Below are 14545 nucleotides of genomic sequence, written 5' to 3' on the forward strand. Positions count from 1 at the left end.
CACTTATCTGTTATCATTAAAACTGGTCTGTAAGCAGTGACAAATCTGTTGCTGCCATAAGCACATGCCATAAGTTTTTGAAAACCACATCCTTTTTGCCCCAGACAGCCACAGATTCATCTGCTCTCAAATCACATTAACGGTCAAATTCACAGTTCCATTCTTCTTTTAAAGATGCTCTAGCAGAAACCACAATAATTTATAATATGGATAATTTCACTGGCATGCTTGTCTGGTGAAGCAGTGAATGTTTCAAATGAATTAGAGGGGCTATTTTAATTTTAAAAAAGTCATTCTGGGATCTGGCCATTGTTTGCAAAGCCAGAATTTACTGCCCACCTTCAAATGCCCTCAGCCCATTCATAGGCACCACCACTGACAGCATCTAGAGGAAGTGTGGCCTCAAGGCACAATTTATCATTAAGGACCCCCATCATCCAGGCTGTGTTCTTTTTTGCTTTTGTCGTCAGGCAAAAGGTACACAAACATCTGAAGTTCTACCTACACACACAAAATGCTGGTGGAACACAGCAGGCCAGGCAGCATCTATAGGGAGAAGCACTGTCGATGTTTTCGGCCAAGACCCTTAGTTTCAGGAGCTACTACTTTCCTACAAGCATCAAGTTCTTGAATCGATCTGCACAACCCATATCCTACCTCAGCAACAAAGCACTATAAACTGCCTCTTGCACTACCATGGATTGTGTGTCTTTTCTTTTGCACTAATATCTTGTTATGCAGTCTTTTTTCCCCATTTTGTACAGCATCATTCAAACAGATAAATAGTATCAACTTTCTTGAAAGGCGTTGGGAACTGAAGAATATTCCCACACTTCTAATTGCAGACTTGCAGATGGAGGAAAAGGTCTTGGGATAGCAGAAGTTAGGATACCCAGACTCTGACTTAATCTTACAGCTATAGTGTTTTTGTGGCCAGTTCAGATTAATTTATCCAAATAGTTGGCTAGGTGCCAGTCTCTGTATATACTTTTTTAAAAATTATATTTCACTGACTATAATTTATGTATTTCTAGCATGATTTTTATGAATTTTTAATAATTATACACCATAACTTTTACAATTGAAAACAATTACAATAACAATTGAAAGGAGACAAGTGGCTTTTGTTTTGTTTGGGCTAGTTGTGGATAATCTACTTGGAAATTTGAGTCATATCCTGTTGCAAATTCCTAGAAATCAAATCCACCATCTACACCTAATGTAATCATTTCAATTCAAACACGAATATATACTGTGATGTGATATATCTGAGCTGCTTATAGTCCAGCATTCTTTAAATTTGCTCAGGAACAGAATAAAGATCAGGCCAAGTTAAAGAACATGAAGTCTGTGCAAATAGGACTTAAAAATTGATAGAACAATCAATGGAAGGCAAAAAGCTTTAAAACAGCAAAATGTAAGAAAACTGGAGGCCATTATCTACAGTGTGGAACTAGTAATTCTTGAAACAGATGAAACCAATGCCAAATTAAGAACAGCTACATATAACAACACCAGAAAGGCAGCACCAAATAAACACAATCAGCAGTTCCAATCCGGTTCAATATAATTTTTAGGGAAGGGAATCTGCAGTTATTAACCAATCTGTCTTAAGTGAAATACTGAACCCACATTAGATTTGACTCTCAGCTGTCCTCAGGAGTGGTCATTGTGAGAAGCACAGTTGCAAAGTGGAAGGGGCTGTGCTTGAGGTGTAAATACAAGACTTCAAGAGGCTTTAGTGCACTTCAGCATGCTTGTAATTCACTTCTGTAAAAGACATTACACAGTAACACTTCAGTGAACCAGTAAGTTTTTGAAAAGAACAATGTGGGAACTGGGAACGGGGAACTGGTATAGGAAATGTAGGATCAGCAATAGGATGATTAGGAAGGAGTGAAGGAGCAGGGGCCCAGGTGAGTGAAAATTACAATCATCACCATATAAGCCAGATGCTGAACCATCCAAACAATTGAACAGCAGATTGTCAAGAGTTGTACTGTAAATGCACAAGTATTTTTCCTCACCTCATTAGCAAAGTAGGAATTCTTCTATCTATTGAATGATGATAACATGTATATTTTGTGGTAACATTAAGGAAAACACTCAAATGCTTTCACTTCATATAATCAATGTCCATGTCACTAGCATTCATGGTGTACAGCTGAAACAAAGCAATCTTCAAATCAATGTAATACTAGTTGCAACATGAATTGCAAGAATTGGGTGTTAAAGGTGAAATTGAATGGACGTTGTGAACGTCTAACTCTTGATGAAAGTGGCAAATTCCTGGTGACTGCCTTCGTATTTGATGGTAGTTGCTATAGATTTCAAGAAAACAGGCCTGTGTAATGTTCAAAGTCTGAAGTTCATAGTAAATTTATTATCAAAGCACTGTATGTGTAAGTCACCATATACTACCTTGAGGTTCATTTTCTTGCAGACATTAGAACAAACAAATAAACATAGAATCAATGAAAAATGAAACAAAGACTGACAAGCAACCAATGTTGAAAAGAAGATAATCTGTGCAAATACAAAAATATAAAGAACATACGTATGGAGTCTTAAAAATTAAGTCCATAGGTTCAGTAATCTGACGGTTGAACAGTAATAATTAAATCTGGCAATTTAGGGGAGAAAAGTTAAATGCACATATTGTTACTGTCCCATACAAACATCAGTGATAGTTTATTTTAGGAGAAACATTATGTACATGGGTCATTCATACCACAGTAAAATACAGAGAAGCAGCTGGGGTACACAACCCAGTTGAAAAGAAGTTGCTTTAGGGTGTGATAAAAATATACATATTGGTCAACCTTTAAGAACAGAATGGCCCAAATCTCAAATGTAAACCAGTCATCACATTAAAACATTCCTCTTTCCAGATACTGACAGATTTGTATTTTAAAACATCTAACAAATAATGAGAACTTTTAGCCAAATAGTGGTGAATCTGTGGAATTCATTACAGATGGCAGCGGAGGTGATGAAGTTTTAAGGGAATCGAGGGACATAAGAAATGATACTTGGATTCTTGTAAATAACGGGTTAAAATTAAGTGCCAGCTTGTGTGTGGTCTGTTCTGGACAGTGTGAAGAGGTTGTCCTTTGCTAAGGAATCTGCCTTCAAATTGTTTCGATTAACAGCTCACAGCTGTCCCTTTGGGAACGACAATGAGGGCTGAGTCCACACACCATGTCTCACAGTTTCGCACCACTGAACTAAGCTCCCTCCTTGTTTCTAACGAAAGGGAGTAACTGACTCCCTTAGATAAGTGACTCTCTTATCTAAGTAAGTTTTGCTCCAACACACCTGGTGAAGAATCCCAGTTTCTCTAAGTGCTCTTTGCTTCCTAGTTCGATAAATTGTAACGTTTCTGCATGTTAGACAGAAGCTCATCACGAGCCGCCAGAGAGAGAGAGAGAGGGGTATTCTGTCTCCCTGATGCCTGGCTCCGAGCTTCTCGCTGGCTGAGTTCGAACAAATAAACTGGTGAGAGGATAAAGTAAAGAACTGTTTGTGGTGTGGTTATTTGGTCTGGCAAATTTAAGTTTACAGAGGCCAAGTCACTGGATATATTTAAATCAGAGGTTGATAGGTTCTTGATTTATAAGGATATCAAAGGTTACAAGGATAAGACAGAAGAATGTGGTTGAGAGGGGTAATAAATCAGCCATGATGGAACAGCTGAACATACTTGATGGACTGAATAACCTGAGTCTTATGGCCTAAAATCAATATTCTCCGAATCATCACTTGATGGTACTCTGGCTTTGATTTCAAAGTGGAATCAACTAAGTGCCGATCTGTACATTTTCTACTCACATTAATATTTGTTTGAATTCCTATTGCAAGTAAATACCTCTACAATAGGTGTGCCATCACTCTTCAATCGTGGAGCAGGGAAAATTATTTCAAGAGAGATGAATGACTAACAGGTAAAGCTATTATAATTCCCATCAGTGAAAATATTACACAATATAAGAGCAAAATTACCAGGAAGATTAAATTTTTGACCTGCTGTTTCACTTGTTGATTTTTAACCACAGGAACAGATGAAGTCACGTGTGATTGTTCTTACAGTAAATCTTGTTCAAAATTTACTTACATGTTTGTTATGCAAGAACAGGATCAAGCTAGTCTGTAAACTCTACCCTTTGCAAGGAAACACTCGGGAGTAAAAAAAGAAAAAGTAGTTTCTGGTTCCAGAAAACCAGCAGGGCACAGGGGTACAGAAAGTGATTTGTTCCTATGAGCTCCATCCAAACTAGTTACCTTCCCCGCACTTCAAACTCTAATCCCCTTTACACTTCTTTCTTTGATCAAGTCAAGTCAAGTCACTTTTTATTGTCATTTCGACCATAATTGCTGGTACAGTACATAGTAAAAATGAGACAACATTTTTCAGGACCATGGTGCTACATGAAACAGTACAAAAACTACACTGAACTACGTTAAAAAAAACACAGAAAAAAAACACTAGACTATAGACCTACCCAGAGCTGCATAAAGTGCACAAAACAGTGCAGGCATTACAATAAATAATAAACAATAGGCATGGTAGAGGGCAGTAAGTTGGTGTCAGCCCAGGCTCTGGGTATTGAGGAATCTGATGGCTTGGGGGAAGAAACTGTTACATAATCTGGTCATGAGAGCCTGAATGTTTCGCTGCCTTTTCCCAGATGGCAGGAGGGAGAAGAGTTTGTATGAGGAGTGCGTGGGGTCCTTCATCATGCTGTTTGCTTTGTGGATGCAGCATGTAGAGTAAATATCTGTAATGGTGGGAAGAGAGACCCTGATGATCTTCTCAGCTGATCTCACTATCCGCTGCAGGGTCTTGCGATCCGAGATGGTGCAATTTCCAAACCAGGCAGTGATGCAGCTACTCAGGATGCTCTCAATACAACCCCTGTAGAATGTGATGAGAATGGGGGGTGGGAGATGGACTTTCCTCAGTCTTTGCAGAAAGTAGAAACGCTGCTGGGCTTTTTTTGGTATGGAGCTGTTGAGGGACCAGGTGAGATTCTCCGTCAGGTGAACTCCAAGAAATTTGGTGCTCTTAACGATCTCTACCGAGGAGCCGACAATGTTCAGTGGGGAGTGGTCGCTCCGTGCCCTCCTGAAGTCAACAACCATCTCTTTTGTTTTGTTCACATTCAGAGACAGGTTGTTGGCTTTGCACCAGTCCATTAGCCGCTGCACCTCCTCTCTGTAAGCTGACTCGTCATTCTTGATGATGAGACCCACCACGGTCGTGTCATCGGCGAACTTGATGATGTGGTTCGAGCTGTGTGTTGCAGCACAGTCATGGGTCAGCAGAGTGAACAGCAGTGGACTGAGCATACAGCCCTGAGGGGCCCCCGTGCTCAATGTGATGGTGTTGGAGATGCTGCCTCTGATCCGGACTGACTGAGGTCTCCCATTCAGGAAGTCTAGGACCCAGTTGCAGAGGGAGGTGTTCAGGCCCAGTAGGCTCAGCTTTCCAATCAGTTTCTAAGGAATGATTGTGTTGAATGCTGAACTGAAGTCTATGAACAGCATTCGAACGTACGTGTCCTTTTTGTCTAGGTGGGTTAGGGACAGATGGAGGGTGATGGCAATGGCGTCATCTGTTGAGCGGTTGGGATGGTACGCAAACTGCAGGGGGCAGCAGGATCTTGATGTGCCTCATGACGAGCCTCTCGAAACACTTCATGATGATGGATGTGAGTGCAACGGGATGGTAGTCACTGAGGCAGGACACTGAAGACCTCTTCGGCACGAGGACGATGGTGGCGGCCTTGAAGCACGTTGGAAAGGTGGCGCTGCTCAGGGAGATGTTGAAGATGTCAGTAAGAACATCTGCTAACTGGTCTGCACATCCTCTGAGCACTCTACCAGGAATATTGGCTGTATTGATCTCCTACTTACCACAGTTTTTCAGTGCAACACATTGTGCTTAATGCATTGAAATGCAGGTTAGAGTTACTGAATTAGAAATCATTCAACATTGGTATCAGCTCCTACACATGGTTTGGAGGATTTGATGGGAAATTAACTTGCAAAATAACTTAGCAAAAGAAAACAAAAGCTGTGATTTTCTCAGAGGTTAACAAAAATAACTTACTTTCAATGTATCTTAAAATTGAGTACAGGAAAAATCTTAATTTTTAACCACTCACAAGTGATGTTATCATATGTTATAAGAGATAAATGTTCTACTTATCTGCCCAGAGGTGCAAGATCAATGCATCAAACTGCACTGTCTAGTTTCAGAATTGATGAGATGAACACTCTTTTTTCCCCTAAATATAGATGCACTGTTTTTAAGCTTCAGTCTCATTTCATGAGAACTGCTCACAAAAAAAAATTGAACCAGGTGCTGAAGTTATTTAAAAAAAATATTTTCAATCATTCTGCACCTATGCAAAATGCAAATAGTTTTCACTTTTTGATATATTTTTCTCTTTTTAGGATCTCGGTACTCTTTCCTCACAAACCATAAGAGCAGAATTAGGCTATTCAGCCCATCGAGTGTGCCCTATCATTCCATCATGGTTGATTTATTTTCTCTCTCAACACCATTCACCTGACTTCTCACCGTAACCTTTGATACCGTTACTAATTAAGTGAATACCAATCTCCACTTTAAATATACCCAACGAGTTGGCCTTCACAATCATCCGTGGCAGTGAATTCCAGAGATTCACCACCATCTGGCAAAAGGAATTCCTCCTCATCTCTGTTCTAAATACATTACTTTTTCCAGTTCACAAGTAATTTCTTTGGACATAATATTTTTAAACAGTTTTGAAAAATGTTAATCATTCATCACTCCCTTTCTCACCAATCCACTGGGAGAAACAAAAACATCACCTCAGTTTAGTATCTTCAGTGAACTGTAGAGCAAAACGGGCCATCTATGGAAGCAGATATATAATTCTTGATCTCTTGACTTTTCTTTTTATTCCCAAGTGAGATCAGGCTTTCAAATATACTTGTAAGGGGGTTTCTTCTCTTTCTTTGTTACTGCACATGTTAATCAAAATGGCTTCTTTGTTTTGTTAAAAGTAGGAATACTTCTTTGTTATGATAAGTGCTTTCTCTTGCAGTTTGTCTGGGTTTAGAATTTACTGATAACGAGAATTGTATTCATTTGTTAACCAATCGGGATTAATGTTATTTTCTCTCTTCTGAGTATGTAAGTTAGTGTTGGCGGGCTTTTAGGGAGTCGGCGTGAGGGGGTGAGAGAGAGAGGGCGCGATGCTGTAAGCTGGGCAACAGAATGGACCCGAGCGGGGTTCCGTGGCCTGGAGGTTCGGCGAGGATAGATGCGCTTGGTTGATCACTTCAGGTGGTCCTGAGCTGCGAGTTGAGGAGGTCTGAGGGAATTGAATGGTGGCCAGAAGACTTTGTTAATTGAGCTCCAATGGCTGTGCATGAAGTGGTTTGGACTTTGATAAGTTTGGCGCTTCTTCTTTATTTTCTTTTCCTTCATATATACTGTATCGTTATTAATCACTTAGTTTTAGTAATCTCTATAAAGTGCAACCATTTAATCGCATATTGTGTACTGTCGGTTACTTGGCAGGGTGGGGACATCACACAGCATCCACACAAGCTGTTTATCCAGTTTGGCGGGGCCGAAGTCTGCTCCCCTCAGACGGAAGCGAGCTGAGTGAGCCTGAGGCGACCCAGGGGCTACATACTATTGCCTTAACAGTTTCTTTGCAATAAAATTAGCTACGCAGCTTGTGTAATGAACCTGGTTACCCATTTGCAATGTAACAGGGATTCTGTTGCCATGTCACTGTGGGGTAATTTTATTTTTTAATGTTCAAGATACAGTAACCACTAAAATAAAGCGTTGAACAGCCATACCTGTCCTTCCCAAGCAGCCTTCACTGTATCCATCACCTCGGACCTGCCCATTAGACACAGCATTGATCCTAAATTGGGAACAAGTTTTATTATAAATGTGGAATGCAATGATAAATTGGAACATAGACATTTGCAATCTATATTGTCACAACTTAGGCAACCTGCATTACTAGATTGAGAGTTAAGACAGCAAAGTGATTAATCCAGGAGTATGAACCAATGGTCCAGAAATAAGCTCAGAATTTAAAGGTTACACTTGTAACACCAACATGGTAATGTGAACTTTTTGCACATTTCCTGGCGTGTGTTTTATACACATAAACTTCTGACTCTGAAGTGCCAGCATTGCTACAAGTCGCAACTGACACTAGTACAGTACTGTGGTCATAATATAATCTATATTTTCATTTATATTTATCATCTGTTATGAGCAGAGAGACAACATCTGCCAGAAGTAAATTCCTTGTATGTGTACAGGTACTTGGCGATTAAAGTCTGATTCTGATTCTGATAAACTTGAGATTCTGCAGACACTGGAAATCCACAGCAGTATGTTGTAGGAACCCAGCAGATCATGCAGCATCTATTGAGGGCAATAAACAGTAGATGTTTTGGGCCAAGACTCTTTATGATGACCTTAACCTATTAATAAACTTCATATAGCACATGTTGAAAGCTAAATCAACAATCAATCAAAAACAGAGTATTTCAACAGGAACTTACATGAAGAAAGCTATAGTTGACATAACGCCACATGTGTGAAAAGCATGGTTCATGTCTTTATTTGTTGGGTAAACAACTGCAGCATCTATGATTATCCACCAACCTGTGAAGAACTACAACAAAAAAGTGCATTAAGAGATCTGCACACATAAATTATACTCATTGTCCCAAGCCAGGTAGATGGCACCAATTGTAATCTTATCCCAGAACCTTTAACATTGTGTAAAATGGCAAGGGCAGTTTAAAGTTATTAGCCTAAATCTCAGTGGTAAATATAGTGTTCATATATATGTTCTGTTGTTGGGTTTGAAATATTTCCTCATGAACCATTTTGCCCATTAAATCTATGCTGGTTTACTGAATAAGGATCAACTTTATCAAAAACACGAGAAAATCTGCAGATGCTGGAAATTCAAGCAAAACACACAAAATGCTGGTGGAACACAGCAGGTCAGGCAGCATCTATAGGAAGAAGTACAGTCAACGTTTCGGGCCGAGACCCTTCATCAGGCCTGCTGTGTTCCAACAGCATTTTGTGTGTCAACTTTATCATAATCAGGTTTATTATCACTGAAATTTGTTAACTTAGCAGCAGCAGTTCAACATAATACATAATCTAGCAGAGAGAAAAAAAATCAAATAAAATAAATAATAAATAAACAAGTAAGTCAATTACTTATAATGAATAGATTTTTAAAAATGTGCAAAAACAGAAATACAGTATATTCAAAAATAAGTGAGGTAGTGTCCAAAGATTCAATGGCCATTCAGGAATCAGATGGTGGAGAGGAAGAAGCTGTTCCTGAATCGCTGAGTGTGTGCCTTCAGGCTTCTGTACCTCCTACCTGATGGCAACAGTGAGAAAAGGGCACACCCTGGGTGCTGGAGATCATTAATAACGGATGCTGCCTTTCTGAGGCACCGCTCCTTGAAGATGTCCTGGGTACTTTGTAGGCTAGTACCCAAGATGGTGCTGACTAGATTTACAACCTTCTGCTGCTTCTTTCAGTCCTGTGCAGTAGCCCCTCTGTACCAGATAGTGATGCATCCTATCAGAATGCTCTCCATGGTACAACTATAGAAGTTTTTGAGTGTATTTGTTGACATGCCAAATCTCTTCAAACTCCCAATAAGTATAGCTTCTGTCTTGCCTTCTTTATAACTACATCAATATGTTGAGACCAGGTTAGATCCTCAGAGATCCTGACACCCAGGAAGTTGAAGCTGCTCACTCTCCCCACTTCTGATCCCTCTATGAGGATTGGTATGTGTTCCTTCATCTTACCCTTCCTGAAGTCCACAATCAGCTCTTTCGTCTTACTGACATTGAGTGCCAGGTTGTTGCTGTGGCACCACTCCACTAGTTGGCATATCTGGTCAGCAAATTTATAGATGGTATTTGAGCTATGCCTAGCCACACAGTCATGTGTATATAGACAGTAGAGCAGTGGGCTGAGCACACACCCCTGAGGTGCACCAGTGTTGATTGTCAGAGAGGAGGATATATTATCAGCAATCTGTACAGATTGTGGTTTTCCAGTTAGGAAGCCGAGGATCCAATTGCAGATTGAGGTACAGAGGTCCAGGTTCTGCAACTTCTCACTCAGGGTTGTGGGACTGATGGTATTAAATGCTGAGCTATAGTCAATGAACAGCATCCTGACATAGGTGTTTGTGTTGTCCAGGTGGTCTAAAGCTGTGTGGAGCACATTGAGAATGCGTCTGCTGTTGACCTATTGTGGCGATAGGCAAATTGCAATGGGTCCAGGTCCTTGCTGAGGCAGGTGTTCAGTGTACTCATGACCAACCTCTCAAAGCATTTCATCACTGTTGATGTGAGGGCTACCAGGCAATAGTCATTAAGGCAGCCCATATTATTCTTCTTAGGCACTGGTATAAATATTGTCTTTTTGAAGCAAGTGGGCACTTCTGCCCATAGCAGTGAGAGGTTGAAAATGTCCTTGAATACTCCCACCAGTTGGTTGGAACAGGTTTTCAGAGCCTTACCAGATACTCCATCAGGACCTTCCACCTTGCGAGGGTTCCTTCTCTTTAAAGACAGCCTAACATTGGCCTCTGAGACGGAGATCACAGGGTCATCAGGTGCTGCAGGGATCTTCACAGCTGTAGTTGTATTCTCGCTTTCAAAGTGGGCATAGACATATACCCCATATATATGTATTAGGAATTTGCTGTGGTGTGTTAGCACCATATGTGGTGGTTCTGACATCTCCTGACACCTACCTTCTCCTTTGCTCAGCTTTTCTCTCTGGATCTATCTCGATCCTTGCTTCTGTCCCAGTCCTAGCTTCTCTCTCTCATTCCCACTCTTATTCTTCGTTCTAGTTTGTGCACCTTGATCTTGGGAAGGTGCATTTAGTTCACTGCTCCCTTTTCTATCTGATCTTTGCTTTTGGTTTCAGCATCTACAAAATCATCTGATGAACCCTGTTTTCATATCTCTATTGATTCCTTTCTTTTTTGGCCTTCCATTCATCCAGCTGGGTTTTGGTCTTTGCATCTACTTTTACAAGCAGCTTTTTGTCTCCCACTTGAAGTTCATGCAGCAACCTTAATGCACGCAGAGTAGATTCCACTTCTTTATGCTCACAAAAATTGGATGCTTGCAACTTTCCTGAGGCTTCTTGAACTCTTTGCCAGCTTAGAACCAAGCCACATTTCCTACAAAAGCTATTGTAGTCGGACAACTGCTTTTGTCACTTCCATGATTTCTCTGAGAAGCAAGATCCTTCCTTGGTCCAATATGCTTTCCAACCAGAGGTGTAGAAGTTGGCATCAACAGCTGTTTGCCCTCTGCTGGGCAACAGTTCATGGAGCCTGGCATGGAGACAGTTGTAACATCATCCAACATCCTTCTTGATTACCTTTAGAATGACTTTATTGTAAGGGATGTGGCATGCAAATGGTGGATGGATCTCCAATCAAGTTGTACTTGTCTCAGCCAATCATGCCCCACAATGCTGGCCATCCTGTTTTTAACCTGCTCAATGTGGCTTGTTGGTTGTTGGATTTCACTGACACGAAAATCATTCCCACGGGAGTTACGTTTTCTCCAACACAAGTTCTTAGTAAGGATATTTGCAGGCTTCAGTTTAGCACCTTTGCAATGTCGTTCAAACTCATTTTGTGGAATGACTGAAACAGCTGAACCAGTATCTAATTTCATTTTAATTAATTTGCCATTCAATTCTGATGCAAGACATATTGCTTTTCACACTGGAAATTTCAAGACTACATAGCTTTTCATCAGCAGCATGCAGATCAGTGCTCCTTTCGAAACTGTAACTTGACTTTTTAAAGCTTTCTTTTCCCTGTGCTGTCCATTTATTTTTTTGTCAGCCCAACATGCTCTTTGTATGTGCCCTACTTTGTTGCATTTACTGCAAGTTTCATCTTTAAATCTGCACAAACCAGCCACAACAGTAACACGATTTGTTCAGCATGTCTGGTTTCTATTCAGACATTGCAATTTTGTTCACATTCACTTTCAGTCCTGACTGCAACTCAGTTGTCTGCAGTTTCCATTGAAACAGTGATTTCAACTGGTGCTTCAACTGTGAGCTCTGCTTCAGTTGGGAACTGTTTGAATGCTTTCTTGAAAGATTCCACAAACTAAATGATCTCCTAGTGTATCAATAAGCCCATTATCAAAATGACAATGTTTAGACAATCGCTTCAATTCAGCGACATACACTGAAATGGACTCCTCATCCTTTTACTTCTACTTACAAAATCTAAAGCATTCTGCAATCAACAATGCCTTTGGTTCTGCACATTCCTACACTACTTTGACAATTTCAGCAAAGTTCATTTCTGCTGGTTTGGTGGGAGTAGTTAAACTTTGAAGCAAACTATATGCCTTTAAGCCCAATGACTTAGCAAAATTTGTACTCATTTTACTTCAGTTATTTCACTTGCTTCAAAGTATTGTTGAATTAGTTCATTATGATATATAAACAAATTTCTGTTATCTTCAGTGTAATCAAACATGTCAATTTTTCCAACACAGCCAGCCATTTTTGCATTACGATTATTATCATCCAGTACTCACTCTTTATGAACCTGTGAATTCCTCCATTTACTGCCTTTTTTAAAAAAAAACTTGACAGTCTGCACATGCTGGGGCTGTGTGTTTCTACTCAGCGGCTTTTTTGGTTCAAATGTCTCGCTGCGCTTCAAAAGGTCAATAGCTGTTCTGGGTTTGTTTTAAAAATACCTTGTTGCCAGTGTTATGTTTTGTAACTTCAAAACATTAAACAAACTCAGAGGAGGACACACGCAAAAGGATATCACATGGTCACAGAGAAAATAAACTTCTCATGTACAGCACTATTGAGATTGAAGTCAGAGTGCTGGTGCTGTGAGATAAATGGAGCAAAACAGCTGGAGGGATTTGGGCTCAGTCAATATTTTAAACTCTGACAATAACTGGGATCAACCCCTTAGTTCTCAGGTTGTGAGAAGAAATGAGAGAACTCATGGAATTATTGCTCACACTATTATCCAACAACCCCTAGCTTAAAAAAAATAATTCAGAAGAATGCATTTAGCTATTGTTATGAATGCACCACAGCTCTGAGAGGCCGAAGGGACGGGGGAGCCCCCTCCTTTGTGAGAATCGCAAGAGCATTATTGGGTTGGGTCAGAGGACCCAGGAAATGAGAGAGACATGGCCATTGTCTCCTGGAGACAATGTTTGTGGATTGGGGGACTATGCTACGTGCAAGCCCTCGGGCAAAGTGGGCTGGTTGAGAGAGGGATTGCATCATCCCAACCTGATTGACATCTGAGACCCTGTGAGGAAGTATAAAAGAGGGTCTGGGGGAACACCCCCTTTCAGACGCACCAGAAGAAACGCTCGCGATCCCGCAATACCGGGAAGCCATTTGAAGGAAGCCACGTCCGTTCAGTTCCCTGGCCTGGGGGCTGGTGGCTGGTACCGCGGAAAACGACTTGGAACTAACAACGGGGAACCAACTCCCCCCGACTCAAAGGATTGGCCTCATAAAAGTCCCGGGCAAGTTTAAAACCATCTCTCTTAAACCCAAAAGCTGCAACTTGAAAGGACAGTGACTTTTATCTTTCCATCAGACAATACAATATCCCCTAGACCGGGGGTCGGCAACCCGCGGCTCCGGAGCCACATGCGGCTCTTTTACCTCTGTGCTGCGGCTCCCTGTTGCTTTGGGAAATAATTGGTCTTTTGCAGCATCCGCGCCCATGGGGGCCAGGTTGAGGGAGGCTTAAAAGCAAGGCTGTTTAGTTCGAATAAAGTTATTCGACTGCAGTTTACTGACTGCGTGAGCACACCGCTACAACGTGTTTTTATCGCTATTAATATACGTCACCACTGCCAATACCTGACACCCGTCAGTGCGCGATTTCTTTAATTTTTCGATCCAAGGTAGGCCAACTATGGAGAATTCTAAAAAAAAGAAAAGTGACTGAAGAAAACAGAACGTTTAATGATACGTGGACAGATTCATTTGCTTTCACTGCTGACGAGACTGGTTTACCGGTATGCTTAATATGCAATGAGAAACTAGCAAACAACAAAAAGTCAAATGTTGCAAAGCATTTCTAGAATAAACACGCAGCCTTTGCTCAAAAATATCCGGATGGAGATGAGAGAAAAAAAGCCGTATCGGAACTGATGCGGAAGGTTGATCTGAGCAAAAATCATTTCAAGCAATGGATGAAGTCCGGAAAACCAACGACATACGCTAGTTATATTGCCGCTTAGGAAATAGTCAGGCACGGGAAGCAGTTTACAGATGGTGAATATATAAAAGAATCTTTCATTAAGATTTCAGAACATCTATTCACGGACTTTAAAAACAAGAGTGAAATTGTGCAGAAAATCAGGGATATGCCCCTCTCTGTAAAGACTGTCAAAGACAGAACCATAAAAATGGCAGAAGACATCACAAGACAG

The 14545-nt window shown here is 40.8% G+C and overlaps 1 protein-coding gene across 1 annotated transcript in view; it reads right to left on the reverse strand.

The window, feature by feature from the left end:
- LOC132393455 (transmembrane protein 50B) overlaps positions 1–14545 on the reverse strand; it is a 79770-nt gene that overhangs the window by 7947 nt on the left and 57278 nt on the right. The window contains exons 3-4 of the mRNA XM_059968707.1: positions 8590–8702; positions 7867–7934 (exon numbers count right to left, since the gene is read on the reverse strand). Of these exons, the coding sequence (XP_059824690.1) occupies positions 7867–7934; positions 8590–8702 (181 nt within the window). The remainder of the gene's footprint in view (positions 1–7866; positions 7935–8589; positions 8703–14545) is intronic.

This window comes from Hypanus sabinus, chromosome 4 (genome assembly GCF_030144855.1).
Source record: "Hypanus sabinus isolate sHypSab1 chromosome 4, sHypSab1.hap1, whole genome shotgun sequence".
NCBI lineage: Eukaryota > Metazoa > Chordata > Chondrichthyes > Myliobatiformes > Dasyatidae > Hypanus > Hypanus sabinus.